General features: G+C 39.9%; 1 protein-coding gene across 6 annotated transcripts in view; it reads left to right on the top strand.

Annotated features, from left to right (window-relative positions):
• Positions 1–27536, top strand: part of cabin1 (calcineurin binding protein 1) — a 45994-nt gene that overhangs the window by 15928 nt on the left and 2530 nt on the right. For 4 of the 6 annotated variants that reach the window (XM_023958651.1, XM_023958654.1, XM_023958652.1 and 1 more), the window contains exons 28-38: positions 2460–2525; positions 3086–3265; positions 3372–3751; positions 4868–4981; positions 14339–14502; positions 14587–14683; positions 14797–15480; positions 18813–18887; positions 23786–24047; positions 26481–26639; positions 27281–27483. In XM_023958651.1, the coding sequence (XP_023814419.1) occupies positions 2460–2525; positions 3086–3265; positions 3372–3751; positions 4868–4981; positions 14339–14502; positions 14587–14683; positions 14797–15480; positions 18813–18887; positions 23786–24047; positions 26481–26639; positions 27281–27483 (2384 nt within the window). The remainder of the gene's footprint in view (positions 1–2459; positions 2526–3085; positions 3266–3371; positions 3752–4867; positions 4982–14338; positions 14503–14586; positions 14684–14796; positions 15481–18812; positions 18888–23785; positions 24048–26480; positions 26640–27280; positions 27484–27536) is intronic. The other 2 variants (XM_023958655.1, XM_023958653.1) reach the window with 1 other exon arrangement.

Genomic DNA, 27536 nt, shown 5'->3' with positions numbered 1-27536 from the left:
CAATTGTTTAAAAAATGACAGACCTGGTGCTAAGATAACAATACAGAACAACAGCATGATAGTGGTTTTATGAAGTTCTTGTGCTTTTGAGTATGTTTTTTGCAGGAAATGTTACATTTATCACAGATTTTATTTTGTTTTAAACAGAAGAAAAACACGTTTTAAATCCTGCAGTTACTTGAACATTAGAATAAGAAAATGTGGTCATTTGGTCAGAAACTATACATTTATTTATTAAATTTTTATACATTTCTGGGGCATTCCCAAATGCTGTCTAGAGAAAACACTTCTGATCAATTTGTCCTGTGTGATTTTATTTTTTATTTTTTTAATGAGATAAAGTGTGTCCCGCCACCCAATGCATGTATGAAGTTTTGTTTGAATGTGCAAGTAATGCAGCCATATTGCCCATGTTGCCAGTGTTGTCATCCTTTCCAGATTCTTTCCTACCTACCTACCCACCTGCCTACCTGCCTGCTACCTCTTTGCCTGCTTGCTTTTACCACCTGCTTTGCCATTTAAATGCATGGAGTTCTAATGGGGTGATTGTTTTTGCAGCCAAACAGTCTTTCCTTTATTACAATCCCCTAAATTGTCTGAATCTAATTGTCACATGTTTTTTTGTTTGTTTTTTTGATGTGGGAGTACTTTCAAAGGGATTTATTTTTTCAAACTCTGCTTTTTTTTTTTAAATTTAATTTGTAATCAATCCAATTATTTTGAAAATGCCAAGATGGAAAGAATGTTCTGTTCCTGTGTGTAATCACAGAACTTTGAGGCCAGGGTCAGGAAGTATCCCATCAAGCATAGTTTTAGGGGTTGAGGGTTGCCAGTCTCTTGACAGTACTGAATAGTGATTCTAACAGTAGAACCATTGACTGTATATGAAAGCTGGACTCAGTGACTCATTCCCTATTGTGTTCCAAATAGGAAGTACCCGCTGGTCCAAAAAAGCAATAATCCTAGAGCAGTGTTTTTCAACCTTTTCTGAGCCACGGCACACTTTAACCTTAAAAAAAATCCCGCGGCACACCAGCATCCAAAAATTAAAAAAAAGGAGAAACTCATAGTCTGTATTGATCTACAGCCCCTGCACAATCTCACATGCATTTTTGAGATAATTGTTGCAGAAAAAGCTGGAAACTGCAGCTGTTTTTTTCTAAAAGATGCAATAAAAGTTAAGTTAAAAGATTTAAAAACAGTTTGTGTGTTCGTTAGTTTCAAGACGTTTAACAACAGATCTCCTTTTGCGCTGTCACTCTCACAACCCAATGCATCATGGGAAATGTAGTGCATAAAACGGCCGAAGATCGGTTTTCGGAGCTTCATTGTTTTGTTCACTTGTTCCACGGTCTGATACCGGATTCTGTGGGAAGCTACACCGATAAAGACGAGCTTTAGCTGGTATTTCTGTTAGAAATGAGCGACTTTACGAGCTAAATCGGGACAAGGAAGTGAAGACTTTAAGCACTTCTGATTGGTCAGACCGATGACATGTGATTAACCCCCCCAACACGGGACTTTTCCAACATACAGCCGAAGGTGCAGCTGAATCGCGGTACGTCATTCTTATCAAAATGTCTTTAATAAAATAAAATAAACGCAAAGAAAAGGTATTTTACGATCTTTTATATTCCTAACTCCTCAGTGTTTTATCAGGGCCTGTTTGGATGAACACAGAGCTGAAATCCTGGAGATGGGAAATGTTTTTAGATCAGTTAATGAGGGCAATCTCCCACGGCACACTTGGCCATCTCCCACGGCACACTAGTGTGCCGCGGCACACTGGTTGAAAAACACTGTCCTAGAGTGTAATCTAACAAGCTCACTCCTGATAGGTGAGAGTGGTTACCATAGAAATGTTGACTCAGACCAACTTCGACCAATCACTGCTTACTAACAATTTTTGGTTCCAACACGGCGACATCTGTATTGGGAAAATAAGGCGACTGAATTGACTTCATTTTTGTTGGAACCAGAAGTCAGAAGTCATTTTTATGGGTGACGTCACTCTCACTCGGTCCAATTCTTATATACAGTCAATGGCTAGAGCCAGTTTCAGACCTCAATCTTTCAAAACATAATCAAGGAAATAGCCATTTTTATCCGTAATGTTTATTCTCCATTCAAATGTAACATTTGAATTCAATTGTTAGTGGGATGATCGTCTTAATGAAGCATACAAGCATAAATATTTGTGACACATTACCAATTGATCAGCTTCTGTTTTTTATTAATTTCACTGAATCTTTTTGTCATTGGGTTTGGTGCAGTCCTGTACAGCATCCTCTGTCAGAATAAGGTTCTACTCTTTCAAAGGGGAGTGGCTTCATATCTTCTCATTTGTTAAGGAAATCTTAATGACTACACTGTGGGCTTTCATGGATAACACTTTAAATACATTTAGAGGTGAAGTTGTGCTTAATTTTTTTTTTAAAGCTTCCCCATATCTTCTACAGCCTCATCGAGGTTTGACCATGATTACTGCCTACCCAGGTCTGCAGTATGGCTGCCTTCCCTCAATGGTACTGCTCTTCCAACCCACCAAAATAAAAGTGCTCTCTAGTAGAAAGCACTAAATGCACAACTGTCAAACTATACGGTACCATAGGATCTCTCTTGTTGATTAATGACTATTAAGAATTTAAAAGCCCATTGAGCGTTAGTTTCCAAATATTATGATTGAACATTTTACTTTTGTTTTTTTCCCCTTAAGGCTGCAGAATGTGACAGTTGAGAGGAATATTTGGATTTTGTTTTGTTTTTATATTTTCTGAACTAAACCATCTTCATCTAAAGTTTGTCATTAACGTTGTAATAATGAGAATTTGTGACTCATTGTTATTTGGGTAAATACTTTTGTGTCTCTACATGTTTCAACAGAAAATGTGAGGGACTTCAAATTAAATCAGCAACGACCACTTAAAAAAACAGCCATTGTTACATTTAATGCAACATGAATAGTTGATTTAAATCTTTTTTACCTTTTCAGTAGCATTAACGTCACAAATGTCTCTTTTATTCAATTTTAGTGCCTATAGTTTTGTGTTAGTGGTGCATGAATTTTTTTTTCTTTGTTTGGCAGAGCGCAGTCAAGACAGTGAGGTAGTATTGCTTTCTGACTCCAACTCAACCCAAGATGCCTTCACCGATCCCACCAGTTCACAAGATAGCAGTCACAAACCAGTGTCTGTCAAGGCTGGTTCATCGTCGTCAGAAAGTACAACTCCTGTGAAAGACACACAGCCCACCCACGATGAAGCAGGTATTCAGGGTTCAGAAAATTCCCGGTTCAATCTTGAAGCTACATTTTATTTATTTGAGAATTAGTGACGGATTCCTAAATCAAAGTTTCATTTTATGTGTTTAAGTCTTGCATAAAGACTTTACAGGCATCCAGACAGAAGATACATTTATCCAGGAGGAAACAGAGGCCATAGTGGTGATAGGAGCTGAAACTTCAGCCACTGCAGTCTCGGCAAATCCTTGTCCTCATCCTCTTCCTGGTCCAACCACCCCCCAAAAGACAATGCCTTCTCAGACACAAACCAGTGAAGGCAAGAGAAAACAAGAGCCCACAGCTGAGGTGATCGAGGTGCCCAAAGCCCTGCCAGCGGAACGGGCTGATCAGAGGAAGATGCTGGTGGAAATGTGTGTCCGCGCTCTGTTTCTCTGCCTCAGCCGCTTCCCTCAGCACTATAAAAGTCTATACCGTCTGGCCTACTTCTACACCAACAGCAAATTCCATCAGGTTCGTCCTTCATTGTTTACTGACGGCACCGATTTTTCATTACATTCAAAACACCATATATAAACTGCATGTATATCTAAGCTTTGATGGTCATCAATAGGATGTTCTTGGGTTTAAAAGTACCACCCAAAAGAGATGAGTGGCTGAAACTGCCTGTGTTTAGGTCTCTGTGGGCAGAGGGTGGGTGGCAGCACAGTGCACTCAGCCAGTTTGGCACAAGGAGACAGTGCTGAGCTTTACTGTGATGACAACCTTCTGTCAGCTCAGGCAAATTTAATACATGGCCTTTTCCCATAGTCAGCCAGGGGAGATTTGGGTAAATAAAGAATGGAGATCTTCATTATTCTGGACTTATTGATCTGGTTTTAGTTCTGATTAAAAGATTGTAGGTGGGTAAAGAGCCACACAGTTTGATAATACAGTTTAATTTCACATGCATCCACCTTGCAGGACCAGGGAACTGGTTACATTTAACAAGCCAATAAAATGTATTTCCAGGTTTTTGTGGATGTAAGCTTTCCAATAAAGCCCTGTGAAGATTGGTTTTCTCACGTTTCACAAAAAAGTTTGGTTCGAGGTTCTGGGAAGTTCCCTGCTTTCAAATTTTCCTTTTCCTACTCTTAGATGTCTTGAATGACAGCCAGTGCTAGCAGGCAGTGATTTGACGACAGTCACTTGATGTGATGCTGTTGACACAGGTTGCTAAGCTGCCTTTAAAACTCTGGCACCTACAATGTTGAAAGCCTCTGTGCTCAGAAAAAGCCATGCCACCCTTGTTGACTGTCCATTTTCATCCTTATTCCCAAGCCAGAAGGAAACGGAGCCTTTGATCTGTGCTGTATGACAGGAGTTTTGATGAAAGATAACTTGAAGTGGCATCCACTTGCTATCTTTCTCAAGCAGGGCGTTGGTATTGAGACTGATTTATGAGTCACCGGGGTGTGAGGAGGCCTGCATTTTTGTGATTGTAAGGAGTAGGGTTTTTTTCTGCATTTAGACTTATTGTCCGTGTCTGTTTTATTTGTGAAATTTGATCATATACATGCAAATGCATATTTGATTGTGGGTTTTTTTGCATCATGTTTTTTTTTTTTATTCCAACTTATTCTTCATCAGAATCTACAGTGGGCCCGAGATGTGTTGCTAGGAAGCAGTGTCCAATGGCAACAGTTGAAGCACATGCCAGCACAAGGACTGTTCTGTGAACGAAACAAGACCAACCTATTTAATGTAAGTCTGATTTCACATGCACCCACCTCAGTCATCAAAACCCTAATTATCCATTTTTAATCTATTAATATAACTAAGATGTACTTCTAAACTTGCAGGTTATGTAAAAGCCCTTGATTGTATATGAAAACTGGACCAAGTGAGAGTGACCGTCAAATGACATACCTCCAACTCCAACAAAATTAAGTTAATTCGATTACACTTTTTGCAATACGGGTGTTGCATTTTGGAACCACAAACTGTCAGTAAGCAGTGATTGGTCCAAGTTGGTCTGAGTCAACAATTCTATGATGACCACTTTCGCCAATCAGGAGTGAGCTTGTTGGAAGTCCACACCCCGACCACTTCAAATTGGGCTACACGAAATCTGTTAAATGTTTTGAACATTCGACTTGGGGGCTAGCAGGCACCATATACTTTTATTGAAGCTTTTGATTGGCCAGTTTATAACTTGGAAAAACCTGCTCTATATAAAAAGAAATGCCATGAAAAAAAATATTATCACAAACATGTTAACAAAACGTAGCAGGGCAAGATGGGTTGCTCTGCCAATGTAGTGACTGAGTAATAGCTGTTTATTAATTACTTAATAGAAATCTATGGGATTTTGGTTTATTGGATCCAGCGGCCACTTCCCTCTAGGAAACGCAAGGGGAGAACTCAATCCAGTTTTTGTATATAGTCGGTGGTCTTCATATGACAGTGCTCTAGGTATCTGCATAATTGTTTCCAAATGCAGTTATTTATATAAGGAGGAATTCCCTTTGTATGAAAAATTATTCTGTGGATTTGGTCAGAAGGATCTTATATTTTAAAGACCTGTATCTTATGGAACGCAACTAAAAGAAGGAAATAGGAAGTGCTGCAATGATTTGTCATTTCAGGAAGATTATTGGACTGTTGCCTGTGACCGTCTGCTTTGCCTTTTCACTCATACTATTAATTTCATCCAGCTGGATGCACAAAACTCTGTAAAGATCACTGGATACAGATTCTTCTATAATTGGAATTACCCAGTGGGAAATTCTTGTGTTGTTTGCCCCTGAGAACCGCAAAGTCACTTCTGGTTTACAGAGGAACAGTTACTGTCTAAACCAAATCTTGGTTCTGCATTTAGCTTCCTCATTGCTATGAGTGGGTACTATAATTCTATTTCCAAAAAATCACTACTTGTTCCTTATTTATTTTTCAAAGTCAAAAGTTTATAATCTTGGTTAAAGATGAGTTAATATATTCTAGATATGTAGTCAATCAAATTAGTTTTTTTTTTTTTAATTGACACTTTTTTCTCAGATTGTAGAGTCAAATACCGATTTCAGAAGATGGTTTGGCATTAACCTGATGATGTGACGTGAGCCAGGTTTGAGCTGGAGAAGAGCTCTGCTTTGCTTTGGCTCCCACAGGGTTCTCAGAGAGCCCCTTCTGGAAGCAAACCTGCTGTCCTGCCGTTCCAACTGTTGGAGCTTTACTGTTCCCTGAACCGCCCCCTGCCTTCACCATACGACAATGTAAACATTTCTAATCTGGAATCAAGCATGCCTGTTTTTTAGGAATTTTTGAAAGTAGTGCATATATATATATCAATCAAACATCCCTCACCTCCCCTAAGTCTACAGTGGCTGCAGGAAAAGAAAAGATTCCCTCTTAAAACATTTTTTTCTTTTTTTTCCCCTCTTCTTGTCTGCCTTAAAGTACTTCCACAGTGAAGTGTTTGGCCATTAATACGTCATGTGTGAAGGTTCACCTAGTTTCTGGTGTCAACCAGACAAGTGAACTCTCTTCCACCTGAAAACAAAAGTCTCTGCTCACATTCTAGTGAACACTGGCATGGGTTGCTACAGTTTAACCCACACAGCCTGTTCAGCAAACTGAGCGGTGAGACGGAATTCGAATAAGTGACATGAGATGTGTGCGTTTTGAGTAGGGATAATAGAAGCTCTTTTCTCAACATTGAAGAAGCAGTATACAGGAAAAGGCTGGAAAATACCTTGTTGGTAAACAGAATAGTTTGGAGTTGGGCCCTATCTGTATCATAGCCAGTGGATTAGAGGAGGAAACAGTTTTCCTCTGTTGATGCTTTTGTTTCTATATTTTATCTGTTGGTCCGCACTTGTTTTGGCCGGTACTATCCCAGAAATGCAGCTGTTTCAACTTTGAGATGTTTGGAGGTGGTTTGGTTTGCTCCAGAGGGTGCAGTTTGAAACCTAAATGAAATAAAAGATACCACTTTTCTTAATGGTCTTCTCATTCCAAAATGACCTTAGACCTCCAGACTTTTATTGTGAAGGTCTTTTGTAGACATGTTTAGGAGAGTAACCTTGGTATGAATAAAAACGGATACTTCTAGTTAGGCCTGCACAATATACCGCAAATTTATCGTTATCGCGACATCAAGCTGTGCAATATGCATACCGCAAAAGACGGCGAAAATCGCAATAAATGGTTACCTTGACCCTTGTGCTATCCTAGGCCATTTAACATTGGGAGTGGGGTCATCTAGACCCACTAGACAGTGCACTGAACCTTTTTTCTTCAATGATTTGTGATCTTCACTGGTGTCCATGGATTACATGAAATCTTTACACCTTTATCCACCTTTGTCATGGTAGGGATAACACGTCAAAGTAAGGGGGGGGGGTCATCTAAGATAGCACAAGGGTTAAATGTGCTAAAACAAACTCATGGCAGCTTGAAATATTGAATAAATGAAATAAATCCCTTTATGCATTTAACCAATCGGAAGGACCAGTTTACGCTGTTGATCAATCAGATGAGCCCTTTTATGTTTGATGTTTGCCTCCTATGTCGAAAAGGGTCATTTGGAGTATAATTTTTATACTGTTGCATTGAAATGGAAATGATGTTTTTGGTTGGTTCGATATTTGTTTATATATATATACCGCAAATTATATCGTTATCGCAATATTAATCACCAATATCGCATATCGCGAGTTTTCCTCATATCGCGCAGCCCTACTTCTAGTTAATTATTCACATATTAAAAGCATTGTTTTTTATTGTTTTATTTCTGCAAGCCAATAATTCTAAATGGTTAACACTAAAACTTGAATGTCAAGTTGCCAATGTAGGACACGATGCCCTACTTTTCCTTCTTGCTTTGGCAGCACTGAATGAACAGAGGCCTCTATAAAGTAGCCTACATACGGCTGTAAAGAAATGATCCACGAGTTTCTGTTGCATAATTTATCAAAAGGCTGTCAAAGCAACTGATTTCAAGGAACAACTCATTTACAGGAAAAAAGCCTGCAACAATTCAGTATCTTTTCACCATTTTTTAGTATTATGAAAATGTTGTTTTGATGAAATTCATGACTTTAGTAAACATCTGGATAATGGTGTGCTTGAATGCGAACTGTAATTAATATTTTATTCCTTAAAAGACTTTCTCGTTTTATGGGCTTGACCTTATGTCTATAACTAAAAGCATCCAGCACATCATTTAATTCACCTAAAGAAATGTATTCCCAAAAACCAAAGAGGAAAGTTGAGGGATGCTGTAAAGAGTAAAGCAGGTCCTCCTGCTGCTTAGTATTTCTGTTGAGTATCTGTGAGTAGTCTCTGCACATGTACGTAGGCGCTGTGTTGCCGCCTGCTTCCTCCATGCTGTTCGGTACACCACACATTCATACTCACGTCTTGCTTACATATTCTTCCGCCCACTCGCACACTTACTCTCAAGGCTCCACGGGAAAGTGGATGTTCACCACTTTCGGGTCCGTTTAAATCCAGTGTGTCATTTTTCACAAGTTTTCTCACCTCTGAAGTGTTGTTTTTTTATTATTTTTGTTTTTATAGATCAGGTGAGCATGTTTGTTGGCTGATTAGAGAGAAAAACATTTGCATTTCTTGTAAGGGTTGCATGTTCAGTTATGCAACGTAAGGGTAGAAGAACTCCACTCAGGAAAACCTTATGTTTTTATTTGACTTTTTTTTCCCTCTTCTGTTTTGTTAAAGGGAGGTTTTTGGTCCATTCACGTTTGCTTTGTGGAAGCTTACTTTTAGATTTGCATTAGGGCTGTTACTGTGCTGTGCTGGAAATGACCTATTTTGCCTTCTGTTCTGTAACTGGTCGAGCTCACAGGTTTACAAGTGTTTTTTGTTAGCACAACAGGAAGCGGGAAAGACGAGGTGTGTGTTTGATCTGGAGCCAGCGGTGGTGGTATAAACAGAGCTGAAAGGCGGGACCAGAGGACAGTCAGGGCTGCCCTCAGTGCCTCACTGAGGAATTGTGGGAACACAACACATCTGTTCTCATCTAAACTTCTTTATAGGCCTTATTTATCGAGACCAAAAGCATTCTAATACCCGGATGAAGCTGCTCTTTCTTGTTTATGTTCTCTGGGTGATCATGCACCACCCCTCTCTGGGCCTTTTTTTCACTCTACTCATCTGTGTTTCACTTTTTTTTCCTTTCATCACTCCCTCTTTCTGTCACTCCCTTGCTTGTACATGTATCTTGTGAGTGAACACAAAAGGGCGGGATTTTCTCTGCCGCAGGGCGATTGGTTGTAGGAAGTCGTCACTGATTGGCTGTGGACTGTAAGTAGTGGGACAGAAAGGACGAGAGGAGGGGGCGCGGGGGACTCCAGTAATCTGGGGTTAGGGGAGAGAGAGCGGTGCCCCAGTGCGTGGGTGTTTTTGTTTTGAGATGGCACCTTTTTTAACCCAAGAGAAGAACGAGTCAGCTTGTCTGTCAGCTGCGTATTGAGAATTTTGGCGCCGACTCCAGTGTCGTGTCTCGTCTTTTCTATACCGCCCCATTTTTTTCTTGTTCCAGTTCTGCCATGTGCAGCTGCGCTTCCCTCCCTTCCTCTTGAGCGGCTCTCGCTGCCCTGACACCCAAATGCAGCACGGTGCGCGCGCGCTCACAGCGCGAGCCTCTTCTAGGGGCGGAGTAGCTTTCAGGGCTGCTGCTCCTGTTTGTAAACGGCAGAAAACTCTGCGAGCAAACTAGCGCAGGCTCTGTGGAGTAGCTTTCTTTGGTGATGGTGAGTTTTTTCTGTTTTTCGGACATATATGAGATTTTAAAAAAAGCTTTACGAGCGTAAAAACGAAGAGTTTCATATTGGGTTCAGGATGTTTCCTTCTTTCTTTGACTCTCATTTCCGTTGGGTAGGAGGAAATCTAGTTACAACAAATGTACACATTTCACTTATATCTTTTTAAACGCACAATGTTCGGTCGGTGCGGTTATTTGTCAGTTCAGCAAAATGTGAGTTGCTGCACTTCACGTTCATCAACCAATGGCTGCAACTTTTTTTTCTTGTTTTTGGCTTTTGGCCCTCCTGTCGTCATTGGCATGTTCGAACATGTTAGTGGAAGAGATGAGGCAAAAGGTCCTTTTTTAATTTCTCCTCATTAGCCAGCATTGGGACTTGGCTTTTCTCAAACCCATGTTAACCCTAAAACATTATTTCTACTTATTTTTTAAATGTTCTCTATTTTTTTATTGTATCGACGTCTTTGCCTTGTACCATTTTGTGCAGAGGTTTTAACATTATCTAAATTTCTTTTGTTTGTGAGGTATCTTTATCTGAGTCATCTTGGCTGGATGATGCATTGGTCACATCTTTGCCAAAGCTATGATTTCAGATATCATATTTCCTATCACCACAAAGAAATGAGAGAAGAAAAAAAGATGCTTTAAAAATTTATTATTTCAGCTAAAGCCTCATAAATCTGCTTAGTTGGTATGGCACTCTATAATCTGAATAAATCTATTGCTCTGCTTGCCCTAAAGAGATTTGCAGCCATTGATGGTTGTCCGAAGAACATCTCCGCTGTAAAAATGTTGTTTTTCCAAGTGAGCAGTGCAGCCTGCCCCTCATCAAACAGGCCCCTCTCTCATTTGGAGATTTTTCATAATCTGTACATTGAAAGGTTTAAACCCTCTCAAGCTGTTTGATTCCAGAACGATCTGCCTTTAGAGTAAGATTTACTGACCCACATGAATCTGGTTGTTGTGGATGGGAAGCTTAAAAACAGAAAATTAATATTTTTTTCTTTTAGAGGAGGTTTAGATGACCAGATCTGAAGCCATTTTGGTTAAAAAGCTTCAACTCTGTCCTCAGGAATGTGGTGTGTGTTTTTTTCTTGTTTCTTCCCATTGGCTTTAAAATGTCATTTGACAATCTGTAACTGTGTGGCAGGAACACTCTGTCTGGTCTTTATGCCTCAGCAGAAGATAAAACCATGCCATTTGTTCTGATTGTTCTGATATCTTGGTCTTTTTTGGTCACAAACACAGTTGGAGTTTGTGGCAGAGCTCTGTGTCACATGCTTTCGCAGTGCACCTGAATTCTGCCTCGTCCACCATCTACACTCACAGTAGAACCTCACAGGGCTGAACCTCGCCTCGGTTTACCTGCTGAGTGAGCATGTGCTTCTTCAAAAGGTAGACTCCTCTGTCCAAAAAGAAAAAAGTCATCAGGCCTTTTTGCAGAGAAAGATGGTTTCATTGGCAGCTAGTCTGCTGGCCTGTAATATGGACAGAACTAAACACTAATGAGGTTGCTCATCAGGTTCACCCAGAAAGTTCAGACTCCCTCACTTCCTCCTTCACACCTGCTACATGGCTCCTTGCAGCATTTCCGTCCTCTTATTAGGGCCCTTCATCTTTGTGCGGTTTCACTCATTATTTTCCTACACATTGATACAGTAAAATAGGACAACAGTTAAGCTTTTCCTGCATAAAAAAAGCTGAAAGTCACCCTATGACAAGTTTCTACAATACAAACGTTCCCAGGGGTGTTTTAATTAAGTTTATGAAAATTTTAACCAAAATCCCACAACCTATAGGTTTAAAAAAAGCCATATTTCATGTTTATCTGAAGCTGTTGTTTCCAAAATCTTCTCCACATGGATGTTGCCGTTGGTGTTGAGCCTGTGACCCCCCCCCCCCCCCCCCCCCCCTCTGCTAGCTGTGTCTTGCATGAGTGAATAGTATAAACACATCTTTAATGTCGTCTAACTGCAAACTAAAATTAAAACTGCTGAAAAAAAACAAGGACAGATTTACTAGAGGACTGCAGGTTGACAGAAAATGCACCTTGTTTTCCTAAGTCTGCCTTCAGGTGATTCATTTTTGTATGAAATCGGAACAAAACCGGTTTGTGGTCGCAAACTGGCAACATGCAGAACAGCTCGTTAGCATAGCATTATAGCGTCAGTGTTTAGCCCCCTACACTATCACTGCTGTCTCCAAATCAACACTTTTTATATAACTCTCTGCTGTGAGTCCAGCTACCGTAGTTCTTTCTGGATCCCTTTAAAACCGCTACAAGTCCTGCTGTTCCTCAGCCTATACTAAACGCTATACAGGAAGTGTACAGAAGTTACTGGGGGGTGGAGGTGGGGTACACTTTATGCGTCATGTGTTTTTCTTTCTCGGCCCTGAGGAAGAAGCCCCTCTTTGCTTGCTGCTGTTTTCATGTCTGCTTGCTGTATTAGACGGACGGCCTGACCTTACTGCATACAGCAGAAGCAAAAGAAAGCGGAGTGCTGGGAAAGTAAATCTTGATTTTCCAAAAAATAGTCTAGAACAACAAATTTTAATTAATCGATAAAAATCGATTTATCGTCCAGACCTACTTATTACTTTAACATTTAGGCTAAATCGCACCAGCAAGCAGCACTGGCTGTGACCCATAACTGATTTGATGCTAGCACAGGCAGATTGTGGAATTTACTTGCACAGCAAATAAAATGAAATGCCAAAAAGAAAGTGACTATTCACGTGTAAATTTCAAAATATGTGTGGAGAGTGCTGAGCTTTTTCCTTGGCTGCACGGACCCAGAGGAAGAGTTAAGTTTAGAATTGGGGGTTATGGTTAAGCTGCGTTAACATCGGACGCAATTCACATGGGCACTTTCAATGTTAAGTCAATGATCTGAGGTCCTGTGGCGCGATTTGAGCGGCGGGTGTAATGCGAAAGTCTGGCATCAGCACAATTTCAGTGGCACGGTGCAATTTGATACCCGGGTACACCCTGGACAGTGTGTCGCAGGGCCCTGGAGCGATGGCGATCACTACGCTGGCTTCTGGGAGGCGAGCTGGTGGCTAGACAGAGATCTACTGCGGGATGGGGAGCCAGCCTGCTCGGGTCTCTGAACTGCATGAGATTTTTCTTATTTTCATCGAGGCAATAATAACAAAGGTCTCCTGATTTATTCTTGTTTGTATTTTTACCCTCTCTGGTTAATGCGGGACAATAAGCCTTCAAACTCGATCAGAGAGAAAACACAAATGCGGAAAACAGATCTGGGACTTTAACTTTAAGTTTAATTTTAAAAATGTGTGACCAACAACAAAAATCAGCCTTGGATGCACTTAAAATACGTGCAGGCAATGCAGGAATGTGCCATTTTCTCTTCTCCTGCACCTGAGCTTGAGTGCACCCTGGATGGGGCAGATTAGGGACCTTCGCATGCACCCCTGGGCCTTTGTGACATCACAATGGCTCATTAATTCAAACCAAGCGTTTTTGCGACACTGTGATAGGCAGCGATTTAAAAGGAGAAATACTCAGAAATGCAAAAAAGAAATGATTTCTTATTACTTTTATTGTCTTTCACAAGAAAAACGCCACTAAAAAACTTTTTAAAAAAAACGTGATTTTCATTGGAGGGGACTTTAAAGACAAAAAAACACCAACAACAAACAATTCCAAGCATTTTGGTATCTCCTTTTTCAAACCATTTGGACTTCCTATGTTATTTAGAATAATTTGAGGAAACTGAAATACATCTCTCAATAGTGAAGCACGGAAATATAATTTATCTCATTGCTAATTCAGCTTGTCATTAAAAACCAACGCAAAATGTTTATAAAAAAAAGGATCAAGATTTAGTTTGAAATAAATAAAACAACTCTTTGGTTTGTTATAGCATTTATCACTAATGCAATCAGGATTGATACATGTGTGCAAGCTTATGTATGGATTTTCAATGGGCTGCTTACATAACGTGATTCACTGAGCTCATTTTTAATATTCAAATATGCCAATGGATTTAATGATTTAATGACCAGCATCTCTACATCCAGGACCTGGCTTGATCATTTTAGTCTCATCTGCCTTGAAATCTTGCTAACCGACCAAATGTTGTTCTATCAGGGTTTCGAAATTTATGGTTGTACTTCCCGTGTGTTTATCCTTAGTTTTAAGTATTATCTCAACCATAAATAGATTATGTGTTGCTGTTTTTTTCCCACTAATTTCCGCTGTTTGAGAACTGTGCAGGATTGCATTTTTGTAGAAAATGGATTGTCGTTCAAACTTGGCTCACATGCGTTTTGTGCATCTCGTCCTTACAACACTTTCTCCTTGTTCCCTCCAGGGCATCTGGCGTATTCCAGTAGATGAAATTGATCGCCCGGGAAGTTTTGCATCACATATGAACCGATCTATCGTGCTCTTGCTGGAGGTGCTGTCTCTCCTTAAAGACCACGATACCCTGCTGAAAATCTCTTTCATGCTGCACAGAACCCCCGACCAAGGAAAGTAAGAGTTGGAGTTTTCACACTTTTTTTCCCCAGTATGTGTTCTGCATTTGTTCCATGACACTTTCCTTTCTGTTCTCTTAAGGAAGTATTTGCGGGATGTTGATCGTCAGGTTTTGGCCAAAAGAGCATTTTTCCTAACTGTAAAAGTCCTGGAAGACAATCTGAATACTCTGACAGGGGTAAGGGGGAGCACAATTTACTCTGTTTGCAGTTGTGAGCACTTTGCTTTTGTAGATGTCTGGGATGAGTTCATTTGATCTTTTTTATGGGATATATTTTATTTCTTTTTCAGCTGACTGAACAGCATCACAAAGCTCCTGTGCTTTCAATGGGGGAGATGACCACAACTGATACATCTAACAGGCCTAATTCAGAGGACAGCAAGTATGCACTGCCTAAAAAGCCTGGGCTCTCAGACGGAGCATGTGCTTCCAACATCGACCCCAGAGAAGCTTCTCAGGCACGGCTTGCTACACCACCGCTGTCGACAGACAAAGGGGCCAATGTTCAGGAGGGCTTTCCTGGGAATGTGGAGACTATTGGGAATGAGAGGCGCAAAGCAGGACAGGAGGAACCCATGGAGCTGCCTGCTGGTCCCTGGAGAAAGCCCATAACTACCACCAATTCTCAGGTTAACCAAATGGAAGCTGAGAGCTCCACAAGTTGCTTAGAACTCGTGCAGAAAACGACTGAAAACTCTCGGACACCAGACTTGTCTCTAGAAGAGCTTACCATCAGTTCCAGACAGCAGCAGCTTCTAGGCTCAGGACCAAAGATTACAGTTGCAAGCAGTGGAACAGATCAGAACTTACTAAGAAAGCAAAATCGGAAAAGAAAACTTATAGATGATGTGGAGTCTGGAAAAACCCTGTTACTTGATGCGTATAGAGTATGGCAGCAAGGCCAGAAAATCATGACCTATGACCTGGGCCGCATTGAGAAGATCATGTCGGAGACATACATGCTCATAAAACAGGTAGGCTTCCTTCAGATTTGTTGTGCATACTGGAACAGAATTACTGTTTGAACCAAAGGCATTGTTTTTTTGTTTTTTGTTTGCTTGCAAAGTCATGTGTGCTTTTAATAGTGTGTTCTGAAATGGTTTTGGTTTTGGGAAACCCCTTTAACACCCACATTAGTAAAACCAGAAAAAGGGAATTCCCCTCCTTTAATTTTTAAGAAAGCCTTTGTTTTTACTCACAATACCTAAAATACAACTATGAGTGTTTTTTGTTGTTGTGGAAACACAGGCCTTTGATTTTAAATGAACCCCTGCTGAGTTTTTTAAGAGACTTACGGCTCACACTTTTTCTGCTTTTTCTGCACTTTTGAGACAACAAGCTCCACACACACACACACACACACACACACACACGCACACACAAACACCCAATTTAATATATAAATATATATATTTATATATATATAACACCGAAGGTTTGGACACACCTTCTCATTCAAAGATATTTCTTTTTTTTCATGACTATGAAAATTGTAGAGTCACAAAAGGTGGCTACTATGAAGAACCAACAATGACATATTTTCATTTGTTTCACACTTTTTAGTTATGTATATAATTCCACATGTTTTCATTCATAGTTTGATGCCTTCAGTGTGATTCTACAATTTTCATAGTCATGAAAATAAAGAAAACTCTTTGAATGAGAAGGTGTGACAGTGTGTGTGTCTCTGTGTGTGTTTTCGGGCGGTACGTGCATGTGTGTGCGCGCTCTGATGTCCCTTTTCCTGGATGATGTCTTTTGGCTTTAAGCTGTAGTAGTTCGTGTCCACAAGGGGAGCCCGTTTAGCTCGTGCTGGTTTGCGGCACCTTCCGTCCACCCTGAAGGCAGATCTACATTTCACAGACCTTAACCTACTAGTTTGTTTTAAGGAACAGCTCCCCTTTATTCTCTAACTCTTCCTATGTTAATAAATGACGGTCTGTCAAAGGGGTTTCCTAAACTTTTCTGGCATTAAATGGTTGCATTCATACGGCTTTGTAACGTTTCCTCTGTTCCTAATCGAGCTTTTCAGCTTGTTTATCAATCAGTCCTTTAGGACAGGGGTGCTCACACTTTTTTGGCGTGTGAGCTACTTTTGAATCGACAATGTCTTGAAGATCTACCTATATATATATATATATATATATATAAGTACTATTAGTAAATGTTTGTTCGTTGTGTTTATTAGTAACATTATTGTTTATGTACCGATGATTAAAAACTACACAGTGAGATTACACAAAGATACTTTAGTATTAACAGATGAGGCGTTTTATTACAGAGACAGAAAGCAGCAACCATCGTATTTCCTGCTCTGCTGTAAACTGTGCAATGGGGGAAGCATCATGGCTTTTCAAAGGCGCTGCTGGCTCCGTGCGAAGCGCGCGCCACGTAAAAAACAGCTTCCTAAATGAGCTCGCATTTATCAGGCGAGAACTGCAGAGCTGATAGCAGGAGGAGACACGCGGGGCGGCTTCAATAAACGCTCCGCGGTCTTCTGCTGGGAACTTGACGTGACGCGGGGCAGAGAGCAACTCTCTTATGACAGAAAGTTCGCGCTCAGTGTTTTTAAACACGCGTCTGCAGCGACGTATGCATCAGAGGATGTCCGATTGGCCGTTCTGCATGTCAATCAAGTCCCGTACTTCTCGATGAGGATTTTGATTGGCTGGTGGATTTTTAAGAAGTACTTTCTTTTTTTTATCCTCTGTCCTCTGATCTACCCTCATGTCCTTGACGATCGACTGGTCGATCGCGATCGACGTAATGAGCACCCCTGCTTTAGGATATCTTTTATGTCAAAACATATATTGTATGTATTGGGTTTTGAACATTTCACTTCTAGATATTTTAACCCTTTACAATGGAAAAAATGCATTCATAGTTTGCATTAAATTAGAATTAAGAATAAATTAAGAATTATGTTTGTAAACATCTACAAAGACTTTGTCATAGACATGTCCTTGAGTGTGGTCCCCATAGCTCAACACATGGAATGATTGTGGATTAAAATTAGGCCTGCACAATATACCGCAAATTTATCGTTATCGCAAGATCAAGCTGTGCAATATGCATATCGCAAAACACAGCAAAAATTGCAATAAATGGTTACCTTAAATGTGCTAAAACAATCTTTTGGCAGCTTAAATTATTTAACGAATCAAATAAATCCCTTTATGCATTTGACCAATCGGATAGACTCTTTAGCATTGTTGACCAATCAGATGGAGCCCTTTTATGTTAGATGTTCCCTCCTATGTCAACAAGGGTCCTTTGGAGTACAATTCTTAAACTGTTGCAATAAAATGGGAATGATGTTTTTGGTTGTTTCGCTATTTGTTTATATACCGCAAATGATATCGTTATCGCAATATTAATCCCTCATATCGCATATCGCAAGTTTTCTTCATATCGTGCAGCCCTAATTAAAATTGGTAGTTATTATTAGTTCATGATTTAGCTGAAAGCAACCAGACAGCTTTTGCCTTATGTGATACTCAGTCCTTCATCAAACGTAGCAAAGACAGATCAGTTTGTTTTTTAACACAAGGAAGTGTAAAAACTGGATGCAAATATAAAACTGAGAGAATTTATTTCATAGTAGCAGTTTGTGCTTTTGGCTGAAATGTCTTTTATCATTGAATTAGTTGAGGTCTTTATTTATACTTGTTTCTATATGCAGTTTGAGTAAAGGGTTACCTAAAGCCTATGGAGGAAAGAAATGCTGCATAAGCATCCTCTACAAGCAGCCAGTAACACATTCTTTGACAGCAGTTGTAGCACCAGGAACGCTTTGAAAAGTCAAACGGGGATGCTGCCAAATCCATCCCTTTAGGGGTCCCTGAGGTGTTTGCAAACAAGCTGCTGGATTGAACATGGTATAAATCTTGTTCACACAGCTGTTAGGGCTGCACTGCATCCAAGCTTGCCAACTCCCACACAAGCGCTCGCTGACTTGGACTGCAAAGTGTTCTTACTTTTACTAATTATGAGAGACGGACCCTCATAGGACATCCAGCTGGTTACATAAAGGCGGTCGATCTCTGATCGGAAAATTGCAGGTTCGATTCCTGCCTTGCCCACCCCATATGTCAAAGTGTTCTTGGTAAGACGCTGTGCCCCAACTTTCCTCTGGTGAAAGGTTGGGGCCATTGTTCGGCAACGGAGCCACCATCAGTGTGTGAATGTGTGTGTAAAAGGCTGAATGGGACTGTAACTGTAAAGCGCCATTTACATTCTTTTGGGGAAAAATAGTTCTAAAAAACATAACTTTGTGCCTTCACTGATCGCTTGTTTTTCATTTTAGGTGGATGAAGATGTAGCCCTGGACCAAGCTGTAAAATTCTGCCAGATACAGTTGGCAACCTCTGCACAAAGACAGGTACCTTTTCTCTTTCTCTTTGTTATTTTACCGTTTTTTGCCCTCCATTATTTTATCCTGCACAGTTTTTACTAAAAGGCGCATGCTCAGTGGTTAAGGTCAAGTCTCACCAATTATGAATGTGAAGCCAGGACCAAGTTCCTCACATCTTCACCCACTGTTTGCATTTTGGGAGCAACTAAATCTGCAGAACTATGTGCATGACCAACAAACCAACAAATTTGTCCAGAATAAACTTTAAGCATTGTGCAACTTTTATTCTTCTACAGGTTTAATAATCATGCTTTTTTTTAATATGATCATTTTATTTTAAATTACTTCTAAAAATGCTTAATTTCAAAATTATTTTTCGGCCATCAGCTTAAGTGGTTCTATGTAATATAATATTTCAGCTGGGGCTCTCTGAAAAAAAAACGAGGTGGGATGATTTGCCCACCTCTAGATAAAAAGCAGCAGCTGAAGTAAAACATTTTTTTGCTGCTCATATTTGCACTATAAGCAGACGGCTTCCTAAAGACCCAAGATTGTGTTTTAACAGATCTGCCATGATAATGCTTCTTTTCTCTTCAAAAGAGCTAACGGGAAAGAGCCCGTAAGTGTAACTGTAATATAGAAAATAGTAATCTTACGTTGCTGGTACAGTGATGGATAAATGAGTAATACTTTCACAGTTGTAGATGAAAACATTTAGCACCATTATGCTGCTTTTATTGCATTTAACCCTGTAGCTATAGCCATATGCATAAATGATGTGTCAGTACTATTCCCAGAGTTATTCACTGATTCTAGTAAAGCCCTTAGATTAATTTACAATTTGTTTAATTATTTTAAGGCTGTTGGCAATTTAATACATGGAAATCATTCGTATCAGAGCTCAGATCAAAACTGAACTCATCTGCATGGAAACCTTTGGATTTGGAGTCAGTCACATGGGTTTCTGCAGACGTAAAAAAATGTCTAAATCCCATTAACATGTTTACTTTAAACAGCTTATGTAATTAGGCAGAGTTCCTTGAAGACACTACATACTGTTTCACTATCATCTCTCTGATTATCATAAATTAAACAATTTTGTAGTATTGCTTTCAACAAACAAAAACCCTAACAAAATTGTTTCAAATGGTCCAGAGACCGAACAGTTTCAGCCTTTATGTTTTTTTAAACTGAGCCATTAATACTCATTTTGACATTTTGAATGCTTTGGCCACTTTTTTCTGAACACTCATCTGTTTCACTTCTCTGCTAACCAAAGAAAATCTCACCTATGATTCCTAAAGCAACCTGAACGTGACAAAAAAGACTAATTAAGTTGACTGAAAATCAGAGATTGGCTTTACATTTATGTTGACCAGAATCATACTTGGACAGGCGTGGATTATGATCATTTCCATCCATTCATCTTCAGAACCTGCTGAATCCCTTTCAGGGTCACTAGGATGGTGGAACCAACTCAGCTACTGTTGGGCCAAGTACATGCTGAGCAGGTCACCAGTGTGTTGTAGGGCCACCCCATCACTCACATTCACACCAAGGGACAATTTAGAACCATCAGTGAACCTAATAAGCATGCTTTCAGGCTGTGACACTATACACAACTTTCGAAATATAAGAAATAGTCTGAGACTAACATCAAAACACTGTCCTTCAGTGAACCCTGATCTAGATCCAGGAGCTGAAGCTTTCTGGAAAATTCCTTCCACAAAGCATTATTATTTTTTTGTGTTGCAAGTATTGTTAGTTTGCAAAGAGCTTATGTTCCAATTAACTGCATTAAACTGTTGCAAGTGACATTGTTTTTTCAAGCATTAGTTTTGTTTTATTGATTCTGTTAAACAAAAATTCAAAAAACTGTCTTGATTCTATATGGTTAATTTTGAGTAAATCTTGATTTATCAGTTCTTTTGCCACTTAAGTTAATACAGAAACCGTCTTTTCAGTAGCAGATGGCTATGGACCAGTTTGTCCATTTTTATGAAATCTCCCCAGATCTAGTAGAAGGGTAGCAGAAGTTCTATATCTATGTTCTTCGTCAAACCATCAGGGTTTTTTTTTTCCTGGTTCTGTGTCGGTGTCTCCCTCTTCCTCTCATCCCTCCTCCTGCCCACACAGTCATCAAGGGTCTCTCTGCCCACATCCTGTTGTCACGGTGATGTTCCCTCTACCTCAGACTCATGAGAAGTAGATGTTGGCGAAATAAACCTGTTCTCTTGTTTTGAGTGATCACGCCACGCTTTTCTCTGCATTACAGTTTTTCAGAGTTGATGTTTTTAGGGATTGTGTCGTTTTAGCATCTTCACATTTGATAAAGTTATTTTTTAATCTCTTTTTGCTAAATGGCTCCATGGATTTTTCTGAAATGTTTTTTCTTTTTAATTTACACAAACCTTAAAATCAGCTGTGTGCTGTTAAACTTTGAACAGATCTTAATAAAAGATTGCTGAAAGCTTTTGCAAAATTACAGTGATGTCCTAATGAGAGAAATTCATTCCTTCTGTCTGCCAGAAAAAACCTCTTTTGTCGGGTAGAACACATAATGGTCATCAGTAGTCGTGCTAATTAGGCTGTATGATGTAGTAGTTGGAGTTCTTGTGTGTTCTATTGGTGAATAAGATGAGTGCTTTCTCCTCCTGTTGTTTCATACAAGCTCTGCTAATATGCTATTTTTGGGTTAGCAGCCTCAATACTTGTTTGGGTTTAGCAACACTTTTATGTAATGTAGAGATCGCAGCAGAAAGATGAGGAAACACATTTTGTCTTTCTTATGGGTTTCTAATTATTAGGACAAAGTCATTATCATTTGTTCTCTCTTTAATGAAGACAGTTGTCTTACTTTCACAGTTCCACAACTTTTATTCTTTTATTATATTGATTATAACTATTATCTGAAAATGAGAACTGGACTGAGTGACTCCTCCCCCCTCGCATCCAAACAGGATGGCTCTTAGAAGCCAAAATCCCATAGACTTCTTTTGAGAAATAAACATCTATTCATCACTCAGTCATTATATTTGTCAGACTAACTATTCTTGCTCTATTACCTTTAACATGTTCTTGCTAATTCTTTTTTTTCCCATATTTCTTCTGTAGTGCAAGTTATAAACTGCCCAATCAGATCCCTCAATAAAAGTATGTGGTCTCACATTGAACTTTCAAGACGATTGCACACATTTTCCCACAACACAGCATGGTGTCGGATGCATAACCCAGTGGGTAATTAAATGTTTTGGCTAAAGTTGGTCTAAAGCAGGGGTGCCCAAATCCAGGCCTACATGTTTTCCAACCAACCTGCCATTGAAGCTCCTTATTTGCTGAACTGACCTGATCTAGGTTCAGTAGCAGATGAGGCAGGATCTCTGGAAAACCAGCAGGAGGCCGGCCCTCAAGGCCTGGAGTTTGATACCCCTGGGCGAAAACCTTTTGAAAGACACCAAAGCTGAGGTCCCATGGTCCTGGGGTGGCCTTTTCAGAGCTCAGATCTCAATTTAGAAACTGTAAAGAAGCAATCAAGATAAATGTTCATGCTTTAGCTTGATTTAAATGAGTGGCTCAAAGACATGTGCCCACTGACACCATGTATGCTTCCATGAATGGTTGTTGTTGTTCAGCTAACAGTTAATGAGGTTAAGCTAATAATTAAAGTCAGACAGATACATTCTAAGTAATGGAATTTCTGTTTTAAATGATCAAATCTGCAATATATTATAGTTGAGCATAACTGAACCAAATAAACTAAAGCTGCTTGATCTGATGGGGTCTCTAGAAGCCTCTTTTTGTGTTTGTGTTGTTTTGTTATGGTTTTGACCCTGGGTATGGAGCTAAGTAATTGCTGCACGCTTAAATTTTCTCAGGCGCAGTGTTTCCCTCATGCATGCAGTCCAGCTGACTTGTTGGTTCTTGGCTGGCGATGTTTAATTCATGAGATGTGAATCATCAAAGCTGGCTTCGTGCTTGAAGCTGCTGCTCTACTTTGTGCTGAAGGATCTGCTCCTGCCTCAGACTGCTCTTTTTACCTGACCTGCACAGGCACCTCTGTTCCAGTCCTTTGGGTGCTTCCATCATATCCATCTCTGATTCTGACCACCGTTTGATTTTTAACTACCAGCCAAACGCTCTGAAAACATTAGATTGTTGTGATGGATCTATTCTTTCTTAGCTTGTCAGTGGGCGATGTGGCTGTGAGCAGAGCTCCTAGCTTTTTATAGTTTCAACAAATCTTGGAAACGGTAAACTCATTAGTTAATGCCACAGCCTTACTTCTTAACCATGTCTGTTAAATAAGTCTTGCTCAGTCGTATGTAAATTTTAAATGTAATTTTACCACAAAACTGGTGGTCTTGCCATGTTCAGTTTTAAATAGATTTAGTTGTTCTCGTCCAACTTTTCAGAAATCCATTTTAAATGAAAAACTGAGAAGCTTTGTTCATTTCTTTTTAACTGGGCTCCTCTGCGTTACCATGACAGCGACTGCAGAAGCAAGGCTGGCTGTTTTCAGAGGCTGTTTGTGCAGCTCTTGTGTTTATAAGTGGTCCTCCAAAAAACCCAGGAAAGTGGCTCAGAGGGATGTTGTGTAGTGTGGAGCTGAGTCCACCAGCACCCAGCACAATGTCCAGCACCAAGACTTTATTGCTCTGCACACGCGGAGGACTACATCGCTTCTGAAGGATGTCATTACCTCTCGTAGAGAGCCTGGACTAATACTGCAGATGTATGTTTGAAAGTACTCTGCTATTGACTGTATCCACAGCACCAAGATTCAAGGCAAAAAGAGGCGTTGTTCTCAGAAACCTGCCAGAGTTTTGGACGATTGGCATTTCCTAAAAAACCCCTGTGGTCAGCGACTTGGATTTTTTTTTTTTTTGACAACTGTGGTTTCCCTTTCCTTTTTTTTTTTCTTATAGCAGTCCTCTGGCGATGCCCCATCAACACCTAAATACACCAAGGAGCACAGAGAGATCTTCTTCCCCACGTCTTTGCCCACTCCTGTCCTGCTCAGCCACTCCACCATCCACCCACTGTCCACCAAGGACGCTCAAGCCAAAGCGGTGTGTGAGCCTCTGAGCAAGATGTCCAGACCTCCCGTCTCAAGCTTTCACGATCAGCTTCAGCACAGGAGAGCAGCCGGCCAGTCTGCTGCTGTCATGGCCTTTTCACCATACACAGGTGAAGCTCTCTTTGTTTTCGAGGTGTTTCATTTTCTTTTAGTGTTTCATTTTTAGTTCAGATCTCTGCTCTATTTGAAGTGACTGTTTTCTGCAACTTTGTTGCCTTGTTGATATGAATGTGAAATCAAATTCAGCATGTCTTGAAACTTTTCTATATTAGAGAATGCAACAATGACTAATTAAAGCTGAACTAATGAGACTATTAGAGATGATTTGGCCCAACCTGCACTTTTTACAGCATTATACATGATCATTATAGCATATTTTGGTTTTTCTCTCTATATTTCCATCATGTATTTCCTTTTTATATTAATTGCATTACTGTCTTAGACTCAAATACATGGAGGTGATCTGTGGCATTTACAACCTGAATGCTCTAGGAAACAGACACAGATGAACCTTGTACAGTCTCCAGGCTTCCACAGACTTTCTGCCAATAAAATCCCTGGAAAATCACTGTCATGGTAACCAAAGTGATTGACAAATTCCCCAAACAAGCTGGTAAAAATGTAAATAACAGAACATTATAAGGTCATTACTGCACTTTCTAGCATTTACATGGTATAACAGCTTTCAGTGATATCTAGGTAACTCAGTCAGCTGATGAATGTGGAACCTAACCTAACAAAACAAGCTGCTGGTCTGAAGGGTAGAAGATGCTGAACATCTTCTTGAACATGTTCATGATACCTGGCTTGTCTTTGTGGCACATTCTTAAAGTTGGTGGGGCAAACATGCAGCTAAAAAAGGATTATTGATCAAGATTATGATGATACTATTGTAATGCCATTCCACGTAGGTAATGGAATTTTTATTTTTAATCCTTAGATGCAAACTTTTATAGAATGAAAAATACAAGATTTTGTTCAAATAAACTTTAGAAGGTTTTTTTTTTTTTTTGCTCCACTTGGCTTCTGGTGGGATTATTACTGAACATTTGTGACACTCCATCATATGAAAACATTCAAAAGTGTAAATGCATTGTTTACAGAACTCTAATTTTCTAAGATCATGCTTTTAAAACGGATTTGAGTTTATAGATTCACTGTATAATCCATACTTTGATATTATGCTTTTCAACAGCTCAGTGTTGTGGGTAACATAAGACTCATACAGGTTTGTTCAAAAGCCCACAGATTACCATACTTTCCGGACTATAAGTCGCTCCGGAGTATAAGTCGCACCAGCCCAAAAATGCATTATAAAGTAGAAAAAAACAGATAAGTCGCACTGGACTATAAGTCGCATTTTGACGGGAAATTTATTTGACAAAATCTGAGACCAACATATAATAACTTGCATAACCTCATATGACACAATCATAGCAGACTGTTTATCTCATAATTTCACAGTAATTCTTTCTCATACTTATTTATTTATTCCTTTCATGAAGCATCATTAGCCAACTAATACTCTGTTTTCATCCTGTATTTGTAGAAACAGTTGTCATTTTTATTGCATTTCTGAATCTATGAAATCATTGGAAAATAGAATATTGTGTTTTTAGCCTTCAAGATCTTACTGTAAAGAAAAGTTTGCTGATTCTCTGAGTCACTTAACATACTCTTAACACTTAACATACCTCATACATCAAATTGACCCAGGAACATCATCTCTGTTCCTCACAAATGAACATAACAGGAGGGTTAACAATGTGTTTATTTCAATTTATTTCTAATATAAGTCGCTGCGGAGTATAAGTCGCACCCCTTGCCAAACTATGAAAAAAAGGGCGACTTATAGTCCGGAAAATACGGTAGTGAAATGTAACAGTTGATTCTTCTTTGATTGCCAGACGCTGGGCCATGGTCCCACTTCCAAATTGTCTTGGTATTTTCCCAATTTGCAGATTGGTTAAGATCGTTTACATGTTTGCAGCTGGTTGCTTCATGTTAGGTTCATGGAGCTGGATGACCTTTGAAGTCTGTGTACATTCATGGAAAAAGCTTGTTTGCATGGAGGTGGGTGTTTACCTGCAAACATGCACGTGTTTGCATAAAGCAACACCTCGTCTAACACCCATCAATGTGTGTTACGCAATGGTTTCCTAGGCAACGTTATGGGAGAAGCCTGAAAAGTATCAGAGCAATTGTTTTCATGTGTGAGTGCAGCAGGGCTGCAGAGACATTTTTTTTGCAGACGCAGCAAACACTCATCTAATGAGCAAAACAAAAAATCATTTTCTAGATTTCTGTTATTTTCTGACACAAAAAGGCTAAAATGGAGTTGTTGCGATCTCAGGGGTGAAGGGAAATTTTTTTTCTTTGGAGTTTGTTGTGTAAATGTAGCTGTGTTTTAGTCAACAGTATTTGGATTTAAACTTTTTTTTTTAAATGTTTTTTTTAACCTTTTTTTCTTTAACCTTTAACCTTTTAACCATTATAGTTATGTGACCCGTGGAGCTACTAAAATCTTGTGCTTCACCTCACAGAGGAGCGGGAGGACCCCACAGAGGGGCTCTTGTATCGTCAGCAGGAGTCGCATCTTTGTCAGCAGATGAAACTGGCGTCGGTGTCCCCGGGCCAACAACCTGCTGCCAGCTGGCTCCAGGAGGAAACTGCAACATGTAGCACCACACAACCCTGCCCAGGTCAGTGTTTCAATTTAGAACGTGGCAAGGTTTTTGGAATTAAAGACCCACTCCAATTACATTTCTCTTGGTCTTTTTAGCATGTTCTTGTGGCATTTTTCTGATGATGGAGGACATATATAAAGAAAAATAGGCTTAAAATTGTGTTTTGGGGTATTTCTTATTGAAATCAGTTAATCGGAAGGAAAAATGCTGTCTGGAGGGAATGAAAACCAGTGTAAAAAAAAAAAGCTTGTAGCAGTGATGTAGAAGCTACAACCTGCGGGCAACAAGCTCCCTGCTCTATTGTGCTGCATACACTTGTAAACAACTACATCCATCTGACTGTACAGCTGTAACAAAACAAAACAATAAAACTGTACAGCTGGATAGCTGTTGCATCGGTAATGTTAGTATGGGGATGTGATGGACTGTAAGCTAGTGGGGATTGGATTTACTCCATACCAACAGTCCTGCCTACAACTCAAAAGCGAATTTCTAATGAACTCCTGCCGCTCTGCAGAAACTATGTTCTAGAAAACGACACAGGCTTTTTGATTTTGGCAAAAAAAAAAACTGCATCATCAGAAATAAAAGGCCCCGGGAACTTTAAACCGCTATAAAAAAGTTTTAGGATTCTGAAAATTCTCTCTGGGTTCCAGACAAGCTGCCGTATGCCAGCAGCGAGCAGTCAAAGCTTCCAGATCCCAGCCGAATCCGCTCCAAAATCCCAGCAAATATGCCAAAGCTTTTCATCCCCTCCCTTGTGACCAAGTTTCCCCCAGAAATCACGGTGACACCTCCGACTCCCACACTCCTCTCACCGAAAGGCAGCATTTCAGAGGAAACCAAACAAAGGCTGAAGGTACGCTCTAAATATGAGCAGCATTTGCACATGCTGAGCCTGTTCTAGTCCTG

The sequence above is a fragment of the Oryzias latipes genome, chromosome 9 (assembly GCF_002234675.1).
Source record: "Oryzias latipes chromosome 9, ASM223467v1".
NCBI classification, from domain to species: Eukaryota; Metazoa; Chordata; class Actinopteri; order Beloniformes; family Adrianichthyidae; genus Oryzias; species Oryzias latipes.
The sequence above is the reverse complement of the archived record's forward strand: the minus strand, read 5'-3'. Positions and strand labels throughout refer to the sequence as shown.